Source organism: Xiphophorus couchianus, chromosome 23 (genome assembly GCF_001444195.1).
Source record: "Xiphophorus couchianus chromosome 23, X_couchianus-1.0, whole genome shotgun sequence".
Lineage (NCBI taxonomy): Eukaryota > Metazoa > Chordata > Actinopteri > Cyprinodontiformes > Poeciliidae > Xiphophorus > Xiphophorus couchianus.
The window spans coordinates 13697778-13719742 of NC_040250.1; the positions used below are offsets into that span (position 1 = coordinate 13697778).

Below are 21965 nucleotides of genomic sequence, written 5' to 3' on the forward strand. Positions count from 1 at the left end.
TAAAATATCTTAAATAAGAAGCAAAATCTTTGACATCTGTTGGTCTGGAAAGAATGACAAATAGTTCTTTTAAGGATTCAGAAACCCAAACTCAGTGGTTCCCTCTCTGTAGTGTCAGACCTGCCAGTATTACTTCAATTACATCAAAGACTTATCCAGGATGTCACAAAAGAACCAAATATAAGAACTGAAACACTGCAGATGTCACTGACTTCTCCCAAAGTTGTTGCTCTGGATTCAACAGTAAGGAAGAGATAAAAACAAAAATGACATCCATGTGAGAAGCCACTCCTGCCTGAAAGAACACAAAGGCCTCACATTTGCAGAAAAGCATCTTAACGTTCTCCAAGACTGTTTGGGGTTTAGTTTGGGGCGCTTTCTTGTATTAAAACCTGGATAACTAGCCTTAGCTAGTTAAATCATAAATTCTGCTCTCTACCAAAAAACATTCAGCCTTCAGTTTTTGACATTGAGCTTGAGTTCAGCTGGGCTAGAAAGCAGGACAATAATCCAAAGCACATCATCAAGTCCAACACTAATTGGCTCACAACAAACAAAATGAAGACTATGGAGCGGCCTAGTCAAAGTCCAACCTCAAATGTTACATAGTGGTTCTTCTTGCCAAAGGTGGCACAACCTGTTGGAAGATTTATGGGGTGATAACTTTTCATAATGTCACATTTGTTTGAATAGGTTTTTCTTTTAACCAAGTACAAAAATTACATCATGATTTGAAACTATCTTTTCTCTTTACCCATTTGATGATCTGAAATGTTTAAATGACAAAAAGAACATAAAAAATCAGCAAAAGGGTTTCAAAGATTGAAATAAATAAACTTTTCAATGGTCTGACTTATTGAGATGCAGCTGGATGCTGTGTGTGAATACATGAAAATTCTTGTAAACAGTAAGCAATTTCCCGGAATAAATGTTTAAATGTTTTTCATAAGTGCAAAATCCCCAAAGTTAGACTGTCAGTAGCAGGTGGACAAGAAGATTTAGTTACGGCAAAAATAAAAATAAAACCAAAAGTGAAATTAAACTGTGGTATTACAGAACCAGTGGGTAATTCAAAGAAGCCTCTTGAAACTAAAAGCAAAAGGACACATGACTAACTGAAGCACAATGAGACCCGTGTGTATATTACTGACCAGATGTCCTAATCCCCATCGCAGAAACGTGATTCACAGCCCATAAAGATTCACAGCCCTGTAACAGAAAGGCAACGCAGCGATGCTAACTGTGAAACTGAAAGGAACAAAACTGAACCAATTCACAACATGGTGAAAAGATGCTTAGGGATCAGACACTAATCAAGACAATGCTTCCTACTGGGCTTGTGCTTGAAACAATAAAAGATATTGTGCTGTATGGCAAATGTTTTAGCATATAATACATCATATAATGCTATTTCTTACTAAAATAACAGATACGTTTAGGCGTGTCTGACACTGTTTAATCAACAAATGGACTTTAACTAGTCAATATATTAACCACATAAAACATTATTGACTTGAATTTTAAAATGACGAATTTACTTTATTGGCTTAATTGGCACAACTTACGTCAGGTAGCAATATATTTTTCCTTCCTCAATCAGCCATTTATATATCAATTCACTGTATTTGTCTTTTATCTGCTGATGTAATGCTCGTCATAAAGTTATTAGGGACATGGCGTGTTGTTTTAAGTATGTGTTACCTCAGCCTGCCATACCCCTGTGGTATACGGGATTTCATTCGTTGAGACTTTTATTGTGAAGTAACACTTCCGGTGATGGTGGTTCTTAACTGACAGCCGGGTGCTAAGAGAGAAGCTACTTTCAAAAGGTTTTTAACGTCTTTCCCATTCACAACCTCGGTGCATTTGACGGAAACTGTCAGCAGGGAGCCTGGTATTCACAGTGGGGTAACTGTGGCTTTGTTGAATTAAGTTCAAGTCAGCTGAGCGGAGCCCTGCCATTCATGAGTAAGGCTCTTCGTGGCCACTGGTAAGCTAACGAAGAGGTGGGTGGGGACTAAACTTGCAAGACCTCGCCCCAGTCGTTGTTTCACTCTCTTGCTCACAGACAGCTAATCTCCTGTCGGCGTGAGAGACCTCTCACGGCTTAATTAGACAACCAGTCAAGGGGAGACCGACACAGCTGTGTCCACTGAAGGGTAAAAACCAGCAACCATGTTCAGGAAGACCTTGAAGAAGGACCCCGAGCTGTTCCAGAACGTGTCGGAGGGGCTGCGGAAGCTTTACCGAACCAAACTGTTCCCGCTGGAGGACACGTATCGGTTCCACGACTTCCACTCCCCGGCGCTAGAAGATGCCGACTTCGACAACAAGCCAATGGTGCTCCTGGTTGGGCAGTACTCCACCGGTAAGACCACCTTCATCCGGCACCTCATGGAGCAGGACTTCCCCGGTATGCGCATTGGCCCCGAGCCCACCACGGACTCTTTCATCGCGGTGATGCACGGCGAGCAGGAAGGGGTGATCCCGGGTAATGCCCTGGTGGTGGACCCCAAGAAGCCCTTCCGCAAACTCAACGCTTTTGGAAACGCCTTTCTCAACAGGTAACAAACCCCCCTGTGAACTTTAAAGTGCTCACAAAAAACAAACTTAGATGTTTAAATGATAATACCTGAGTTTTTGGGTTATTCTTCGAAGGTGAGTGTTTTCACTAATTGGTGTAGGGAGCAAAAGTCTCAAAGACATCATATGTGGTTTAAACAACCCTCCTACAAGTCCTAACATGCACCACACCTTTTTTTCTTTCTTGGGCAAATTCACATTGTGGTGTTGAGCAATCTTCACTGAAGTGACCCGAGTGTGAGAGGGCTCCTCCTTTCATCATCCTAAAGGAATGCACGTTTAGTGTCAGTAGACAGGTGGAAGTGCCACCTGTGTGTGTGTGTTTATAGCAAAGAGAAAAGAAGGTACTTTCCAATGGTTTAATCAATTAAAGGAAGCTCTTTTCCTTTCACTGGGGTCCAAATTCACATCACAGTACACTTTTTTTTGTTTTAGGTATTTAAAAGTACTTTTCAAAATTCCTCTGGACAGATTTGATCCTGAAGAAACAGCATGTTCCCTGGAACCTGGATAAATGTGAGCTATGCGGCTTGGCAGCATGCTGACCTTGTTGTGTCCTTTTAAGCCAGGGCCATAAGTTTCACGTCCTTCTGGCTGTATAAGTATTACAACACCAGCCAGCTCCTATAACTAGGCTCAGCTGTGTTTCAATGCAAGGTTGCATAGATGTCTTTAATTCAGTTGTTTGCCAAGAAAGTAATTCATTTGGCCAAATATCTAAGATATATAAGAAAAAGTTCTTAGTTTTCCCCTTAAAGTTAAGATTATACCTGGTTTTAATATTCAAAATGAAGTGGGATTCCTGAACCTAATTCATCCCAAACTTTGAGAAAGTTTCACTGTGTTATAAACTTCTAAGCCATCTTAATTTTCTCTCAAATCCTGGTGAAGTATCCCATGTTTTACAAACGTCTGAATAAATGCTTCCTAGAAATTGCTGTTCATTTACTTTTCAAAATAAAACAGGAGATGAAACCAACCTCTTATAAGCTTGCTGTTTCTGTCCTATAAACTCACAGAGGGTTAGATGTTTTACTGTCTTATCTACAGTGCTGTGGTGTGACTGTCAAGCAAACAGATGTTTCTTTCTTGTTCAGATTAATTTGGCTCATGGGAGGTCGTTCTGTGAGAGTGATTATCCAGATTGTTGGGACATTCCAGACCGCTTCCCGTAGAATTGTAGGAATGGATTTTCCCATCTTATGAATGACTTATGTCTTTCCTAAAGCTCAAATGAGTCAGAGGTATTTCCCAGGTCAGGTGTGTTTTTGAACATACTGACACAAATGAATATTACATATATTAGGAATGGTATTAAATAAAAACAGTGGTATGACTTAAGTTGAAGTGAAATCCAGAGACACTTGAAACTTCCCCCAGTTTTCCACTAGCTGTGTCAAATGAGCTCCTCCCAGTTGGGCTCGGAGAGCAAAGGTATGACTGCTTGCTTAAAGCTAAAACACCTGACCTTGTTATACAATGTCTGAATTTCTTATGAGCTCAGACATCCTATAACATGATGTCACTTCCTGGTTGAGCATGCGGGACTCTCCCATTCCATCTTCCAGATAATGTGAACTACAGAGAAATGTCCAGCTAAATAGATAGCCAGAATACTGTGCAGTCTGGTTTTGTTTAGTTATTGTAATCTTAATTTGCTGTCGACATCAGATTGTTTGTTATGTTGCCATGAGTTGTAGTAAGATAAACACTCAAGTTGGGACTTGCTCAGTTGGGCCTCTTTCCTATTATCAATATCCTTTGACATTCCTTCCTGGAATTATGTGGAGTGTTGTTCTTATCTTCAATGGGAGCAAGCGTCTGCCAAGTAACCATCATTCATAATGAGGAAAGTGTAATAATTACAATGCACATATCACTTTTAAAGAGTAGGAAATGTTGGTTTTTGTCAGACATTATTTATCGCTCAAACTTCATTAAAGACCAAAAAGGAAAGCAGATAAGACTTAATTTAAACAACGGCTTATTGTTTGTTGTCACATCATTTGTCAAGTTGTTGAGTCAAGTACTTTCACATTATGTCGCTTTATTGAATTCAGTCTGCATCTCCGTCTCAGGCTCATAGGGGAATATTTGAAGCTGTGCTTAAGATAAATAAAATGTTTATTAAAAACTCTGCCATTATAGAGTTGTAGGTCTATTTTTGACTAATTGGACAACATACTTCTGATTCAGAACATGAATTTACCTGACTCCTCAACTATGAAGCAGGATAACTCCAATTTGTGATTTATTTATGTTTTTCAAAATAATAAAGCCAGTTTTTATGTTTTAAAGCTGTAGCAGGTAACTCATGCAAAATATTTATTGCATATTTGTTAAAACAGTCACTGCCAGGTATAATATGAAGCAGATGAGCTGTGAAGAAAATTTGAGCTCCTCTATTTTCTCCCTGCCATCTGCAGAAATACTCTGGTTGGTCAGAAACAACTGGAGGAGGGTCTTGGTGTTGTCAATCACCCTTATGCTGCTCACACCCTCATCCTTACACTTTGCTACGCTACAGCTTTTCCCCCACAACAGAGCCTGCTATGAATGCTAAGACTAGTTAGCATTCCTGTCACAGCTGCAGCAGACCAACAATCTTGAGCAGTGTGTACATGAATGTGATTGACAGCACTAAGACCCTCCTCCTGGCCCTGATTGGTTTTCTTACTGAGTGATGTATTTCTGTAGAACCACAGGAGGGAGGCAGAGGAGCTCTGTTTAATTAAAATGTTGTTTTTTTTATTTTCGTTCACAGATTATTTCTCATTAAAAGCTCCCAAAACAGAGTGGCAGTTTTAACATTTATGTAAACACATTTTTATAAAAGTTACTTTCTTGACCCTCGAGATCAATCAGTGCCCTTAGAACCACCCAGAACTTGTTCCATTTAAATATTAGAAACAGTTTTTTCTTCAATACCCCATTGATTAGAAATTATTCTGTTGTCACTAAAACATGAAAATATTAGTTTTAAGGCCAGAGTGCATCAGAGTTTCCATATGGTGATTATTTTTACATCCACAGCAGTCTTATCAAGATTAACCGAAAGCACATTGCAGCTAGAACACAAACTCTGAAACACAAACACATACTTTCTGATTAGAGGCTTCATTTTGTTTCAGGGTTTTAGGTTTTTGCAGTGTTGTTGCGTCCATGGGGTATAATATTGCACACGTTAGTATCTGTAATCTACATTTAGTGTTTCAGCTGATCTGGACAAGTAGTACAAGTACATTTCACCTGAAATTTTCACTTGATTATGTTGAATCAGCCAGCTGCTGTAGTCCTGCCATTTCTAAAATGTGGCAATAGAAAATCAAGATCAGACTCTTAATTGGTTGAGTTGATGAGATTGTGATGTCAGCCCTTCTGTGCAGCTTTTAACCATAGTTATTCAGTCTGCAGATTAGCCTTTAACTACCAGGCTCAGGTGGGTCCTACCTTCAGAGTAAGCAGTTATTTATGAAGAGCATAAACAGAAATCAGTCATGAGTTTCTCACACATTCAGCACCTGCTTTTGAGGAAACCTTATGTTGTTTCTCATTTGCTTTTTTTCAACCAAGTGTCCTCAGAATTAACTCGATAGTACTAATAAAACTTTTAGTGGTTTTATTAGAAGGCGTATGCCTTTTGGCTCTGATTTACTTTTTGTGCTGCTGCAGTCTGGGGGCCCCTGGTGTATTTCTGTGTTTTCTGTAAGCCGTTAGTCAGTAAAACTGGAGTCAGCAAAGCTTAGGTTCCGCTCTGGCCCACACTGTCCGGCTCCGTCCCGTCCTGTTGTTCCAGGGCGCTGACTTTGCTCTTTACTGAGTCCGGACCAGAGCCAAGCGAAGCCTCACGGTGTGCTTCAACAACACACTCAAGGTACCTGGAGATTTTTATAGACAACTGAAAACAAAAAAAATCATGATTCAGATTTTTTTTTTTTGAAGGAAGAAATGTGGAAAATTGCGATTGGTCACGTTTCCAGTGTGAGTGACAGCCGGCTCGTTTCCTCTGCAATATGGGAAGTTGAAGTTACGATGAGAAAGAAGGCTGAAGGTCAGGAGGCATGTGTCATGACTGGAGGAGAAAATTCCAGATATGATGTTAAATGTTTTCCTTTGTCCTCATCCTGAACTGTCCTAACAGTGATAACTGTTCTCCAGTCTTTATGATAAATTATCACACAGTAGATGAGTTCTTGTCTTTGTATCTGCACATTGTTTCTTACAATTTCAGCTCAACTTGATCCGAGCATTTTGTCCCGCAAAGCATAGCAGAGACAGTTAGATGGAAAACTTGAAAAATTTTCCAACTGAATGACATTTGATAAAAGATCTGAGGGAGAAGGAGAGGAGAAAACAGAACGGCTGCTATCTTTTCCTAGCAGTGTCACAGTAAGGTGACACCACTCTTCAGCTCTCAATGGAAGGAGTCATTTTCCTACCTTCTTGTTTTGTTTTTTTTTTGCCTGGATCTTGGTAATTTTTTCCATTTCCATCTTGCATGTGGTGCAGGATCTCTGTTAGGGTTAGTAGTGCTTGTGTGGTTGGAGCAGGAATGTGAAAGCATGGTTTTCCCAGTCTTATGACCCAGTGCCTCTGAGCTCATGCTGTGAGTATCGGTTTTGTTTGGCTGAAGGGGCAGCAGAGTGAGACATAATACTCTCAGCTATGGGGTGTCTTAACAATCTAACTCTTTGTCTTCTCCCACGCTTTGTGGCATGTGTGCATCTGCTCTTCAGATTTCTGTTGACGTGTGCGACTCCCCTTTAAGGTTTAAAGGCCTGTGAACATCCTGAGGCACTCCGCTGTTGTAAATCATGTTGATCTGGGAAGGAGTCAGGCCTACAATTTTAAGATTTATTGTTTGTTTTTCCAATAATTTCCATATTCATCTTCCTTACATCATCGTCTTTATGCTGTCGGAAAATCAGTAGCCATGTTGTCTCACTTTTGTTGTTGGAAAAATACACAAACGACAGTTAAAGTTTCAATGTGAGCTCAATTAACCGGTCAAGCTTGATTAATGTTTGTGTATTAGATCTGCACAGAGTCTTCACCGTTGAGTATACAAACATTACCTGCATCTTTACGACCGTTTATACCTCTAAATACTTGTTTGTGTGCCCACACAGTTTGGAAAAGTCTGTTCAGGTTGGATGATTACGGATGTTTCCATACAATTTGGATGAATTGTTTTTAAATTCACCCAAAACTGTAATGCAAGCTTTAGATGGATGTTGAAAACTTGTAATATAATCAGCATTGTAACATTTTTGTGGTTGCAGCTTTGCGGTGTGATGGTTTCTTAATTTTCTTCAGAAATTGATATAATATAGCTGCGACTAGAAAAGTTAAACTTTCTCCTACGTTCAAAAAGAACTTTGAGTTTTAAACACTAAATAATAAATCGCAAAATGTAACTTAATACTTATGATGTTGATGAAATAAAAATGTTTTTGCAAACCATTTTGCCAAAAATTAAACAGAACAATTTTGTTCTATAACGCTAAATAAGGGACTAATAATGACCTTTTAGAGAGCAAGAAGTGAATAGCTTCAGTTTGCTCATGAAAGCCAAGTTTGTGTTAAAACCTCACTCTACTGGTTTTCTCCTCTGCTAGCGCCCCTATCCCTCTGTCTGCTTTCGTTTTTGTCTCGCTCTAATTTACACTCGTTCTCTCTGTTCTTTGTTCCCCCTCCATCTAGATTCATGTGTGCCCAGATGCCCAATCCCGTTCTGGAAAGCATCAGCATCATTGATACTCCTGGAATCCTGTCTGGAGAAAAACAGAGGATAAGCAGAGGTCTGCTTCACACATACACACACACACACACAAATTCACTTGTGTTAGTTGCACCACACCACACCCTCTGATCGAAAACCCCTAAGTGGTGAAAATATATAGTCTTGCACAAATGCAAAATAAACCAAGAGGAAGTAACGAGTTCAGATATAAAAAGAAGGCATCTACATATTTGTCTTCTTTTTCCAAGTGTTTTGTTGCTCTCCGAGTGCTCCTGCACTGAAACTAGCAGTCTGCTCAGAGTGCTGTCAAACCTGTATTTAACTCCTCTGACGCCCAGGAGGCAAAGCATAACCAGTTCTTGCCAGTGTAGCAGAGAAGCACACAGCTCGACAGAAACAAGGAAAGGCCGTGTAACACTTTGAAGCTCATTTCCTGCCTTTCTGTGTGGAGGCTCCTACCGCATCTTCTGTATGTACCGTTATTAATGCTGCCCTTTCTTTAACCCACAAGGGAAAACCTCTGATTTTGATCCTCTTTGGTTATTTTTGTCTCTAGTAGCCCTGTGCTGTAATTTTTTATTTCCCAGTGGGCTGTTTGGTTAAAACATTTAATATTTTTTTGACTTGCTGCCACAACAGCCTGACCTTTAGGTTTTATTAGGTCGTTGCTGCATATGTGCTTTTTAAAAAAAGCTTTTGGTGAGTTTACAAAACATGCAGAGAAGATGGGAATACCGCTGATCAAAGCTTCTGCTTTTTGTACCTGATTTATAGTTAGTTTATGAGGAAATGCACATACAAGCAGTGAGGCTTTGTTTTTGTCCCTTGGTTAAAGGAAGTGAAGTGAAATGGCAGAGTCCATCAGTCTGCTCTAAATGACTGTCTCTTATTTCACAGAGGAGGAAGCAACACACAAATAAAAAAATACCAAGTAGTTTAGGATTTCATTTTTTTAAGCTAAAGTCAATGCAAAACTAGTCATCTATAGTTTTTCATTTCTTTTTCAACCTCTAACCTGTTTTATTTGGCTTTGATATGATAGATCAACATATAGTCAATTATATAGTGGCATGAATTATGTACTTAGTCTTTTGACTTTTTTAAATTACAAAAGTAAAGTGTTGTGTGTGTTTTAAAATTAGCCTTTCACAAGTTTACTTCAGAAGTCACATTTTAGCAAGCAGAACCTGAGGGAACGACAGCATCATGGAGAAAATGATGCTGCAGTTCAAAGCATGATTTAGGTTACAAACTTGAGCACTGTTGGGCCAAACAAAAGTTTTGTTTAGAGATGCAGCTGCGTGGCCCATTGTGTCTCTGGAGGAGCTGCAGAGATTCAAGAGGACAGCTTGCAATCCACAAATCTGGCCTTTATGTCAAGAAGAAAGTTATAAGAAGTTCTGTTTATAGTTTGCCATAAACTACGTCAACCACGAAGAAAACATGTTGAAGAAGATTCTCTGGCTCATTTTATTTCTTCTTCTTCCGACCAAAATTGAAGAATTTTGAAAAGATGAGCAAATCTTGTAGAGACATATTTCAAAAGAACAAATATGTTATGCTGATATATCCTCGTAAAATACATTCATATTTGTGGTTGTAACTTGACAAAAATGTAGAAACGTTCTAAGGATGTGAATACTTTCACAGCACACTATATTCAGACACTTCTACTTAAAGGTCACTTTGAATTAAAAATTCGTTTTGAAGTTCTTAAAGGAGATGAATGTCGTGATAATGTTGCACACACCACTCTCAAAAAGTTAGATATTTTTGGCTTTTGGATGAAACTTAAAGAAAATGTAAAAAAAATTATGTTATATCATAAAAGTTAAGGAAATCACCATTGTATATTTCTACTTATCTTAAGCAGTGCATTGAAACAAAAGCAGAGGCGGGTGACTCTTCCAGTCTCTGTCTCTCTGTTTCAACCTTGACTCTGAGCCACTTCATCTGGGAACATCCTGTCTGAAGCCTCGCCGTGCCGAGGTGCTGCTGATCAGATGTTGGGTGTCGCCTTCGTCTCCTGATGTCAAAATGTGAACATGATAAAGGTTGTTTAAATACCAACTGATTGAACCAAGTATTTATTGATCGATTTGTGGATCACACACCTGTTATGAGTTTTGCAGTTTTAAGCTCCTTGTCAGAGAACTGAAACACCCAACGTGTTCATTCAGTAGTTCAGAGAAGGTCAAATTAAGGTCACCTGTAAAGGTCGCAGTGCGTTTTAGGTTCATCCTGAAGTTTCACCCGAAAGCTGAATGTCCCTAAAGTTTTGTGAGCAGTGTGTTTGTTTTGTTGCTATATCGAAGATGTCCGTAGTTGAAACGTATTGCAGGTGTTTGCATGAATGAAGAGGCTGGCCCAGGTTGAGATGACCTTCTCTGACGGAGGAGTGGAGCAAATCCAAGGCTTCCTCCGTTTTGTTTCTCTTCATATACACTTGCACATTCCTACTCTCAGCCTTTTCTGAATGCACGCCATCCCGGACTCTGTATCTGTATAAACATGGATACAGTAGGGTAATCCAGACATACTGTACGGTCTGTGTCGAATAAAAACAGACCTGTGCAGCTCATCTGTGACGGGCACATGCTTGTCTGGACCTTTCTGCAGGAAACTTTACATCAGTTCTTGTTTGATGTGTTCTAGCAGTACTTCATTCTTAATTCAAACCTGCTCATCTGAAGAAGCTTCAGCAAAACTCCCAAAGGCAATGAAACTGTAAAATTCAACTCATGAATGCTTCCCTTCTGTTGAGAAACTGTGGGCTTTTTTGATTAGGCCAGCACGTACGCCTCTGTTCTTGTTCCTGACTAACCTATGAAGTTACTAAAGCTATAGTGAAACTATGATTTTGCAGAACTATCTGTTGACTTTCCCATAGTTACCTCTGATTTGCCATTTACCAGTAGCACTTTAAATACCTTCTGAGGAAACAGTAGAGTTAGATATTCTGAGAAATCAAATCAAGATTTCGAGGAAAAAGTGCCAATAATTAAGTGAGGACCCATAGGGTCTCTCAAATGTATTCACACCAACAAAAAACTGGTCTTTCTAGTCGTTTACCAACTCAACCAAAACTCTTTCTTTATAGTAAACACACTAATTTGAAAGTAAAATTGATAAACGTCCTTCAAACTTTTATCCCCAAAGGTTCTCGAGCTGCAGCTCAGGAACCCCTGATGGAACTTGAGTTGCCTTTTAGTCGGTGGTTTTAATGCGATGTACATGAACAATTTGGAGAATGATGCCGTTTCACTTGATCTTTTAAAGTCAAAACTTGAATCTGAGAACAATATCACACAGAAATCAACTCAACAGCTTCCCAGGTCCAGCCAGTTGGTTCTTGCTCAATGATGTGGTTAGCAACCAAAGTAACTGCTGCCAGCAATGATGATGCATTTTTCTACACTCAGTTCTTTTGAACACTGTGGCCACATCGTCATTTAAGAGGCTCTGTAGTAAGGCTCCGTTTCTACTCTATGGTCTACAGAAAAATAAGTAAGGGAAGTTATGTTAAGCCAGCAATGCAATAAAAGTTCAGTAAAATGCTGGATCTACGTTAAAGGAAAAGAACAGCAACATGTGCATTTGGTTATGGTTCGAAAAACTGTATTGCCTGTACAAGATTTAGGGCTGCACAGTTTTAGCATCTGTATCAAGCTACAACCATAATGTTAATGAATGATTATCTCATAATTGTGTTCTTTTTATGAATGAATTTCTGAATTTCCCCACATCTTTTTGTGAGCGTTCACATTTCATCACTAAAAATACATGAAGTTTGGACATCAAGAGCCATGAAACTATGTCCAACAATACAGAGTCATTACTGGCAGTAAATGGCACTTGAGATGAGCAAATATTGCATCCCGGCGGTTCTTTGTGATTGCACTGTTGCACAAATCAGTATCAGGATCAATACACAAATATTGTGCTGCTCTGGAAAAATGTTCCGTGATGCAAACAAATCAAAGTGCAACTGAATATATTTTTTTAATCTAAGAACTTTTCAATGCAATGCAGCCATATTTGATTCAGACATCCACTTTGGTATGAAACTTCAGACTTTGCCAGTTCTAAATCAGCCTGAGATACTATAATAGTGGACTATGATTAAAATATGGAAAATCCCTTTAAGTGGCCAGTTGTGAAAGTGAAACATCTTGTGGTAGGCGGCACAATTTTGTACATGGAAAAAGCTGAGTGCGAAACGACCAAAACTGCAAAGCTAAGAAATGACCATCACTCAAAATTAAACAACAATCTGAAAAGTCAAGCTCTGCTGCAGGACTGTTTTAAAATGCCATAATAAGAGCTAGTTGGACAACTTGGTTTTTCCTGAGAAGGGACTTATTGTAAATTAGAGAACCATTGTCTTAAACAGGGAGTTGTTCTAAACGTTCACATAGATGCTCGCTGATCTTTATTTGGTTCTCTGTTCATGTTTGTCTTGGGTTTCTGGCTTTATCTCGTTGTGTCCCTGCAGGACGGCGGAGGCCTCTCAGCTGTTGATGCTATGCACTAGAAGTTAGTCTGGGCCTCAGCAGATGTCTGTGTGTCTGATTCTCTGAAGTGGGTTTCAAATCCAGCTCATGAGGGAATGAACATTGGACCAGCTGCCTTCTGGGCTTTTGGACTTCAGACACTCCCTTTCATTTCCCTCAGTGGGCATGCAACCTCAGACTCTTTTGTGCTCAAAGTGCAGCTGCCTCCTATGTTGCTCTCCTCTATTTACACTTCCCTCATACTTTCACTTTCACTCGCCCCCATCTCGCCCTCTGCAGTCTTTCCCCTCTCCTCTGTCTTTATCTTCGTCTCTCTTGCGGTATATTCAGACGGGGACAAAGGAAGCCATGTTGGAATGTATGTGCAGCAGATCTGGCGGCGTTTGAACCGCAGCTGAGATGAGTTTTTACACCAGCTGCATTCTTCTCCGATCAGATGATACACAGACACTAATCAAAACCACAACTCCTGACTTTCTCTCTGCTGCCTCTTGCTCTGCTTTGAATGTTAACTTTGTAGTTGCATTTATCCCCTCCGTGGCATTTTGATCTCAGCAGCTCATGCTTATTATTATTATTATTTTTATTACATGCTAACGTTTTTAGGCATACTAGAGAGCTCTGTTTCAGAACATGCTGTTCATTAACAAGTCAGATTGTCCTAAAGGCTCCTGACAGTCTGTACCTTGATAGACCTGCTCTGTAAACTTAAAACACCTGGTTAAATGTTAACTGGGTAAGAAACGACGCCTTTTGAAAGTCTTTTCTAAACATCACTTCAGCAACATGACATTGAATTGGAATACATTTGAACTATTTCAAGATCACATGTGACGGACAAAAGATGTTCACACTTTGAACATCTTACGAACAAATGTTCAATTATATCTAAAGGTTTGCCTAAAACTAGCCATACCAACACAAGGTCATCCAGCTAACAGACTGACAGGTTATGGAGAGCATAAGTTTATTTTTTTAACATAAAATCAGTTCCATCTGACTATTGGTAATTATATTATAGATATCTAAAAAAAGACACTTTGACTATCCTGAATTTTAATTCAAGATAAATTAAACCTAATTAAAGATAGCTTTCATTCATTTTGAGATATATTAACAGGAATTGTGACTAATCTAAATTATAGTTCCAGATATCTCTAAGTTAGTAATTTAATTTGGACTGGTCAAATCTGCAGATCTCCTGTCTAAAAATAGACTTTAGATTTTGTATCATACCTTTAATTAGAATGATAACTAGTCATTTACTTTGACTAGTCATCACTGTTATATGAAATATGTTTTAGTCAGTAATTGCAGTTATCTTGAATTAAGGTTTCCATAGAAAATGATGGTAAATCTGACATCATCTGTACTAGTGAGAATGTAATTGGATATCTTAATTTACTAAAACGTCAAGTCATACACCAGTTTCAGGTATGTAGAACCTAAGTGTGGTAAAAGCAATTTTATGTGAAAGCAGCCTTCCATAGAAAAGCAGATAAGAGGCTCATAACTCTGGTCAGCAGTTCAGGTTGGAGAATATACATTTATGTAAAAATAGCGAGACAAACGTTTTTGTTAAAGGCAAACATTAAGAAGTCCTGTTTTCATTTAGCACACAACAAGTCAGTGAAAGAAGATGCTGTGATTAGAGGAGACTAAAATTATTATTTTTGAGCTGGATCCAGAATGTTGTGTGGAGTGAAATGAACACTGCACATCATCCTGAACACGCTGTTCCCTCTTTGAAACATGGTGGTAGCTGTATCATGCTGGGAGCTGATGCTTTTCTTTCAGATAAGTGAAGCTGACCGAATAGGACAGAGTTGAGGCTGAGGCAGTAGTTCCTCTTCCAGCAGCACAATGGCTGAACATACAGCCGAAGCAACAATGGAGAGAACTTGATCAAAGCATATTCATGTGTTAGAGAGGCCTCACTGAACCTAAACTATGTGGCAAAGAAGAATGGGCTGAGATTTCAGTCTCTAGGTGTAAAGCTGTAAAACGCATACCTCAGAAGCAGAGAAAGTTGGGTTACGACGCAAAATAAACGGCTCACCCTCGCTGCTCCTCTTCTCTCCAGGTTACGACTTTGCGGCGGTGCTCGAGTGGTTCGCTGAGCGCGTGGACCGCATCATCTTGCTGTTCGACGCCCACAAGCTGGACATCTCTGACGAGTTCTCCGAGGTGATCCGAGCCCTCAAGAACCACGAGGACAAGATGCGCGTGGTGCTGAACAAGGCGGATCAGATCAGCACTCAGCAGCTGATGAGGGTCTACGGAGCGCTGATGTGGTCACTGGGAAAAATTATCAACACACCGGAGGTAAAGATTTTATTTAACCTGAACCAAATTCCTAAGCTTGGTCATTTTGCAGGGATATTGTTAAATTGTCAGTTTACTTTCCACTGAAACTACAAAATGACATCTTCTACATGGACTAATTAGCAGTTTGACAGACTCTGAGCTTTAGTAAATATTTCAGTGGAAAATCTCTGACCACCTTCGGCAGGCCTGGACAAACATTGTTTCCAGTAAAGCAGATGAGTAAATCAGTGTTTTCTGACATCTTTGATTTATCCTTTTGTGACATTCACACCTGACCGTATTGAAAGCGAAAAATGGTTTTAATTCCACCTTTTTCAAATCCCATGTCGTATCATGTGACACAGCCTTATGGTTCTTCCTGACTGTTGGGTTAATGTTTGATCCAGAGCCGTATTCATCACCCAGAGAAACCTTTGGATCCTGCTGATCATTATTCATTGACTTTCATTCAGAGTTGCATTGAGGAGGTTTAAACAGGAAATGAACCACAAAACGCCCATTCTATCATTTTATTTTTGCTTCACTGACACCACATTGTGTCACATCCTATTTGCACTTTTTGTGCAAAAACTGTTCCGCTGCCATGTTTGTGACCTCTGATCAAATGTCCTCAGATAAGAGTAACTGGAGGGAAATGGTGATTGTTAACCTGTAGGAACTTTATTTCAGGTGGTCCGTGTGTACATCGGGTCATTCTGGGCTCAGCCGCTGCTGGTTCCTGATAACAGGAAGCTGTTTGAGGCCGAGGAGCAGGACCTGTTCTTGGACATCCAGTCTTTGCCACGCAACGCTGCTCTGCGTAAACTGAATGATCTCATCAAAAGGGCACGTCTTGCTAAGGTTGGTTTCAACAAGATCAGAGGGACTGAGTAACACCAGCAAACCAATCTAATGTTGGGTCAAACTCTCACCATATTAGCACAAAATATTGAACAAAAATAACAGGATCTGGTTGCTTTTGGTTGAAACATAATTCCAGCTCTTAGCTTACTGTGGTTTTAATACATTGTTAATTAGTAAGAGCGATTGGTGGCGCTCCTTCAGTTGCCACACCTTAGCAGAATTGGTCATAAACCACAAGCAAAAAGGAAATAAGGTATTTTTGAACCATTAGGATTTCTATCAAGTCTGTTTCTTAGGATTGTTTCATTTCTTTAACAACCAAGGAGGGATGGAGTTTGATTGGACTGAAGTTAGTACCACACTTTTATTTTATTTATACAAATGTGACATACAGTATATTGTAATTGTTTTCATTAAGCACAGAAAACACTCCATTAATACTAAATTAAAATCCTGAATAATCATTGGAGTACTGTAAAAATTTTAACAATTTCTATTCAATACAGACTTTTAAGAAAAATATCTGAAACACTTACTAACACAATTTCACCAAAATATTGATTAGTCAGGCTAATCAACTCTAGGTCTTAGCTTGCAGCTACATTATAGTCACAGTAATTTTTCTTTTGTTTGATCATTCTTTATTTTAATGATTTGAAACATTTTTACATAGTCTTGTCTTGTTTAAGGGAAAAGTGTGACTGCAAGTGAGAACTGTCCAGTTTTGCAGATTTATTGTTGTTTTTTAAGAGGTGTTGATGTGAGCATATTGCTGAAAAAAAATATCACCACTGCTGCAAGAAAACACAATGCCACATTGTCCATCTCAGTGTGGCACAGTAATCATGAAACTCAGCTGCACTCATGACTAAAATTACCTCAAGTTGACTTAACCTGATTGATAAAAGTGTTGGAAGATCACCGCTATCAGAAAGGTGTGTCTAATCCTCCAGTCTTATTGCTCATTTTATTGTCTTTCTAATTCTCTTGCACCATATAAATGTTTTCTCCACCCATGGCAAAGTTGTTACACAGAAAGCCGTCATTGTTGTGTAACTTGGAAGCTTTTTGTCATCAACCACAAACAAAAAGAAATACAACAGGCAAGGAAGCCTTATTTAAATAGCACATTTCACTCAAAACCAACTCAAAGTGTTTCTACATAGAAATTAATAGCAACATGAAACACATGAACACTGACTTTGGTCAACAAGAATAAAAAAACTGAAGTGTACGTGTCATTTTTGACCTGCCTATTTGGGCCAGATCTGATTCTCATTTAAAAGTGCAAAAACAAGAAGATATTTTTTTGCCTTCTTAATTATTTATATTAAGGTCAGAGGAGAAGTCTGGCTAATCAGGCAGAGCCGTCACGCTAAAACTGAGGTTTACTTTTATTTTCAAATAGTGACATTTTAAGGGTTCTATCACTACAAGATAGAACACGGCTGAAAGCACGGCTGGGATTAATGGCCAGCTCTTCATGTAATTCTGAGATTTCTAAAAGAAAACTAATGTTTTCAAATCCAGGATGTTCATGACAGATAAAGGTTGAATGAAGGCCTGTCACAATAACAAATTTTCCTAAAACATAAATTGTCCCAGATGTTAATAATGCTGTTTTATAATGTTGCATTCAAGTAATATTTTGGTAATGGCACTATAGTGTAAATACACCCTGCAAAAGATCAAACTTTAATTTCTAATGAACATTGGAACCGGAAGAAATTTTAAATATGCAAAATAAACATTTTTAGATTGTATGCTAAAACCATTTTCTTTTTAATGTTGTCTTCCAGGTGCAGGCCTACATCATCAGCTCCCTGAAAAAGGAGATGCCCAGCATGTTCGGGAAAGACTCCAAGAAGAAGGAGCTGATCGCCAATCTGGGAGAGATCTACCAGAAAATCGAGAAGGAGCACCAGATCTCACCTGGAGACTTCCCCAACCTTGCAAAGATGCAGGTGAGAGAGAAAAAGAAGTGTGGGAGCAACCAAAGGGTGCGTTCACATCAACCCTGTTTAGTTCACATTAATCCAACTCTAATTCGTTTGCCTAGAAAGTTCGATTGGGGAGGTATGGATGTGCAATCGAACTCTGGTTTGTCTAAAAATCTCTCAGAGTTCACTTGAAGTGAACTCTGGTGCTGTCCCAATGCAAGCAGACCGGAGGAGCTAATTATAGTCCAGGGCATGCTGGGTAAATACAATCAAAACGTGAGTCTAGCAAGAAAAATGGGTTGTGGTCTTTTACCATAGTCAAAATAGAAATACTAAAGCTGCTAAAATTTGACACCATTCCATTTTTGTTTACATTTAGCGAAGAAGAAAGTTGTGCTCATGAGTTTTCTTGTTTTCTTCAGTAGTTCTTGGTTTGGGACAGAGCAGTGTGAAGGCGAACCACACCAGCTAAAAATGTAACAGAAGTTACAAATTTGGTCCCCAACCAAACCGACTCTACTGGACTAACAGGTGTGAAAACACCCTAAGCCACAGACTCATTTAAATTCTGTGCTGCATACGGAGTAGAAAAAACCTATAGAGTACAATGACCTCCGAACCTTTACTCTTCACATCTCTGCCCTGGTTTCCTGCCACTGCCCTCCAGGAAGGACCAGGATGGGGATGGGATTTATTTTTCCTGGTTTCTCAGGAAATCCTGCTTCTTGCTCACTGCTTCCATTGGTCACTCTTGAAGACTGATCTATTTCTATCTTCAATTCCTGTTTTGTTTCCTTTCAGGAGCTGCTGAACGGCCAGGACTTCACCAAGTTTGCGTCGCTGAAGCCCAAACTGCTCGAGTCCGTGGAGGACATGCTGGCCAACGACATCGCCCGCCTCATGGCGATGGTGCGCCAGGAGGAGTCTGCTATGCCGAGCCAGACCGTCAAGGGTGGAGCGTTTGAGGGAACCATGACCGGTCCGTTCGGCCACGGTTACGGTGAGGGTGCCAGCGAAGGCATCGACGAGCTGGAGTGGGTGGTGGGGCGTGACAAGCCTACGTACGATGAGATCTTCTACACCCTCTCTCCCATCAACGGCAAAGTGTCCGGTGCAGCTGCCAAGAAGGAGATGCTGAAGTCCAAGCTGCCCAACACGGTTCTGGGAAAGATCTGGAAGCTGGCCGACGTGGATAAAGATGGCTACCTCGACGATGAGGAGTTTGCCCTGGCCAATCACTTGATCAAGGTGAAGCTGGAGGGTCACGAGCTGCCGGCTGCGCTGCCCGAGCACCTCGTGCCTCCGTCCAAACGCGCAGGGACTTCGCTGCAAGATTAAGGAGGTGGGCCGCGTCAACACTCATGTTCAGGACTCTCAGTGCCAAACGTTCAACCACGAGCATGAACAGCTTCGTCCTCCATCATGCTGCGAATCCCCCAGGCTTCCTGACGCACCGGGACGAGGCAGCGTTTCACCAGAGAGAGACTGGAGTGTTTCTGGAGGGAGGAGAGGGGAGGGAGATATTCAGATTTATATTTCGGGAGGTGATGAAAGGACAGAATGGGTTTATGGAGTCAAGGGCCTGAATGTGGATTCATGAATCCTGTGTAAACATGTCTAATAAGTATACAGTCCTATTATAGTAAGTTGATCCAAAGATATATAGTTTTGTTTTTCCATTTGGAGAGAGAGAAAGAGGAAATGAATTGAAACAGCTGTTAGAATTACTTTATATTTTTGTATTTCCTGACTGTTAAACTTTTACTCTTTCCAAATGCTTCCCCTTTTGTTATTTTGCCAGATGAATGACAAGGAGTTCTGTACTGTGAGACTTGTGCTTCCTGAAGACACACTGATTTACGGCGTGTTAGAAGAAAGCCTTATTCAAAGCCTTTAAAGCTAAGAGATATTAAAAAAATAAATATTTGCTGAAAAAACTTGAACTGAGTCACGGTTTTTGTGCTTTTAATTTGTTGCTGAGGTGTTTGTGTGTTCGTTTGCCCCCTGCAGGCCAGAAAGCCAAAAGATAGCCAGAGGAGGACGTATAAGGTCATCTAACCATGAAGTTACTTCTGGCCGCATATTTCTGAACCAGTGGAAACAGGCGGACACTTGACCTTCTCTAGCGGAGTCTGAGGACGCATGGAGATGATTTAGAAAATTTCAGTCCGAGCGCAGACTGAACAGCACTAAGAATAAACAGAACCGGAAGTGCACCATGTAAAAGTCTGATATTCATTCATCTTTTGACTCCGGGTGCTGCCAGATGATTGTTTAGCCATGTAAACACACCAGTGAGGCTGTTCTCTGTGGCGTGGGGCTGAATCACGGCTGAGAGCGTCAGATTCCGCCTTATAACACAATGCTACGTTTCAGATGTCCTACTCACGGTCACGCATTTCTGTTTCACAAATGCCCAGTTTGCTCCAGCGTCACTCAAGGCTGTCGGCTTCACATGGTGGTCAGGTTTCATCCGTAAGAGTACAGAAGCGCCCTCTTGTGTTTCGGCATGGTTATTACAGGACACCATAATTTTCCTTTAGGAATCACTTGAACAAATGTATTATTTTAGATCTATTTAGGGTAGAATATACCCAAATCGTTTTGGCTATATATTTATTTGGAGTTCACTCATACCAAATGAGTGAACTGTATAATCTTCCCTAAGTTACTCTGTATTAGTATGTGTAATGTAATGATATTCATGCTAATATTTAATTTATTTTAATAACAAGTATAAATTATCTATCTAACTCTTTTTTTTGTTGTTTTCATTTTTTCCCTCAGAATTAAATCCCGACTGTCAGTGGAAAGCAGGTCCACTCCTCTGCCGGGTTCTCCGGTCCACGGTCTGGTCCACTCAGTCGGTTCTGGGCGGTTGGTCATCCTGTAATCTGCCTCTGACTCCAACCAGCTCCCACCTGAACGGCTCCTGCCCCAAACTCACCCCCAGCGTCAGCCCCGAACACGCAGAGCGCCAGCCGGGCTGATTTCAAAACTTCATAGCATGCTTATATATTCTTAGTAATAATTGAATGTGGCTATGTTGACATACAGTAGTATAGCTGCATTAAGATAATTATCTTTTGGATGTATATTAAATGTTTTAGGGTGAAAATAGTGTCTTTTATTTATTTTTGAAAATATATACCTTTTTTTAAATTTTTGTATCTACTTGATATTTAGTTTTAAATTTAATTTACATATTTCAAAGACAGGGTCCATACTTTAATAAGTCAATAACTGAAACAAATTTCATTTACGTTCAACAATTTAGATTTAAATGTGAAAACCGGATTTGCGTCAAAACACGCAGCGTCTTGAAATTTAATCTTGATTTCATTTCTTCTGCACAAGCTTTTTTGGAAAGTTTTCCTGTTAAAGGGAACTTTTTCCTCTCCACCATCATCACTTAGATCCTCAATATGAGGCATTGCTGGAGCTTACTTTTAAGACATTTAAATAGTTGGTTCAGTGTTGGGTTAGTTTGGAAGTCTTCCTGTTAAAAGGAAGTTCTTCTTTTTGGAAATTCTTCTTGTTAACCCTCTTATGACCGTAATTGTAACTGGGCTGCCTGGTATTTTTTATTTTTTGGTTGTAAAATTCTCAAAAAAATGTGCACCGAGTCTGTATTTTTGCTCTTTTTTCCAGAACAAACTCAGCTTTTAGTATCTGATAGTTAGTTATTTAACATTTCTGTTAAGTGACTTGAATGTTTTTTCCCTGCAGCTGCAGCCGCACGTCTAGTTGGGAATATTTTAGCTCAGGTGATGTTTGGTGTAACGCAGCTCCTCCCCTTATAATCAGCCTTTTCAATTATTGAACAACCTCCTGTCATGAAACATCTGAGACAAATGTTTGTAGCCAGAATAAATTTTATATTTTGGGCATGTTTACTTTGTGCTTTCATGTCAGGACAGATTTCTATGTGGCAGATATTTTACTCAACTGTTTTGATCAACTCTGATTTATGCATTTCTACTACACTTCCCAGGATGCAATGGGTAGTTCCTC

General features: G+C 39.8%; 1 protein-coding gene across 1 annotated transcript; it reads left to right on the top strand.

Annotated features, from left to right (window-relative positions):
* The first annotated feature begins 1760 nt into the window (after positions 1–1760).
* On the top strand, positions 1761–19894 carry ehd1a (EH-domain containing 1a). The gene is made up of 6 exons (XM_028009413.1): positions 1761–2564; positions 8287–8384; positions 14924–15165; positions 15838–16008; positions 17811–17975; positions 18753–19894. The coding sequence occupies exons 1-6, from the start codon at positions 2176–2178 to the stop codon at positions 19287–19289; spliced, it is 1602 nt and encodes a 533-aa protein (XP_027865214.1). The 5' UTR covers positions 1761–2175; the 3' UTR covers positions 19290–19894.
* Positions 19895–21965: the final 2071 nt, after the last annotated feature.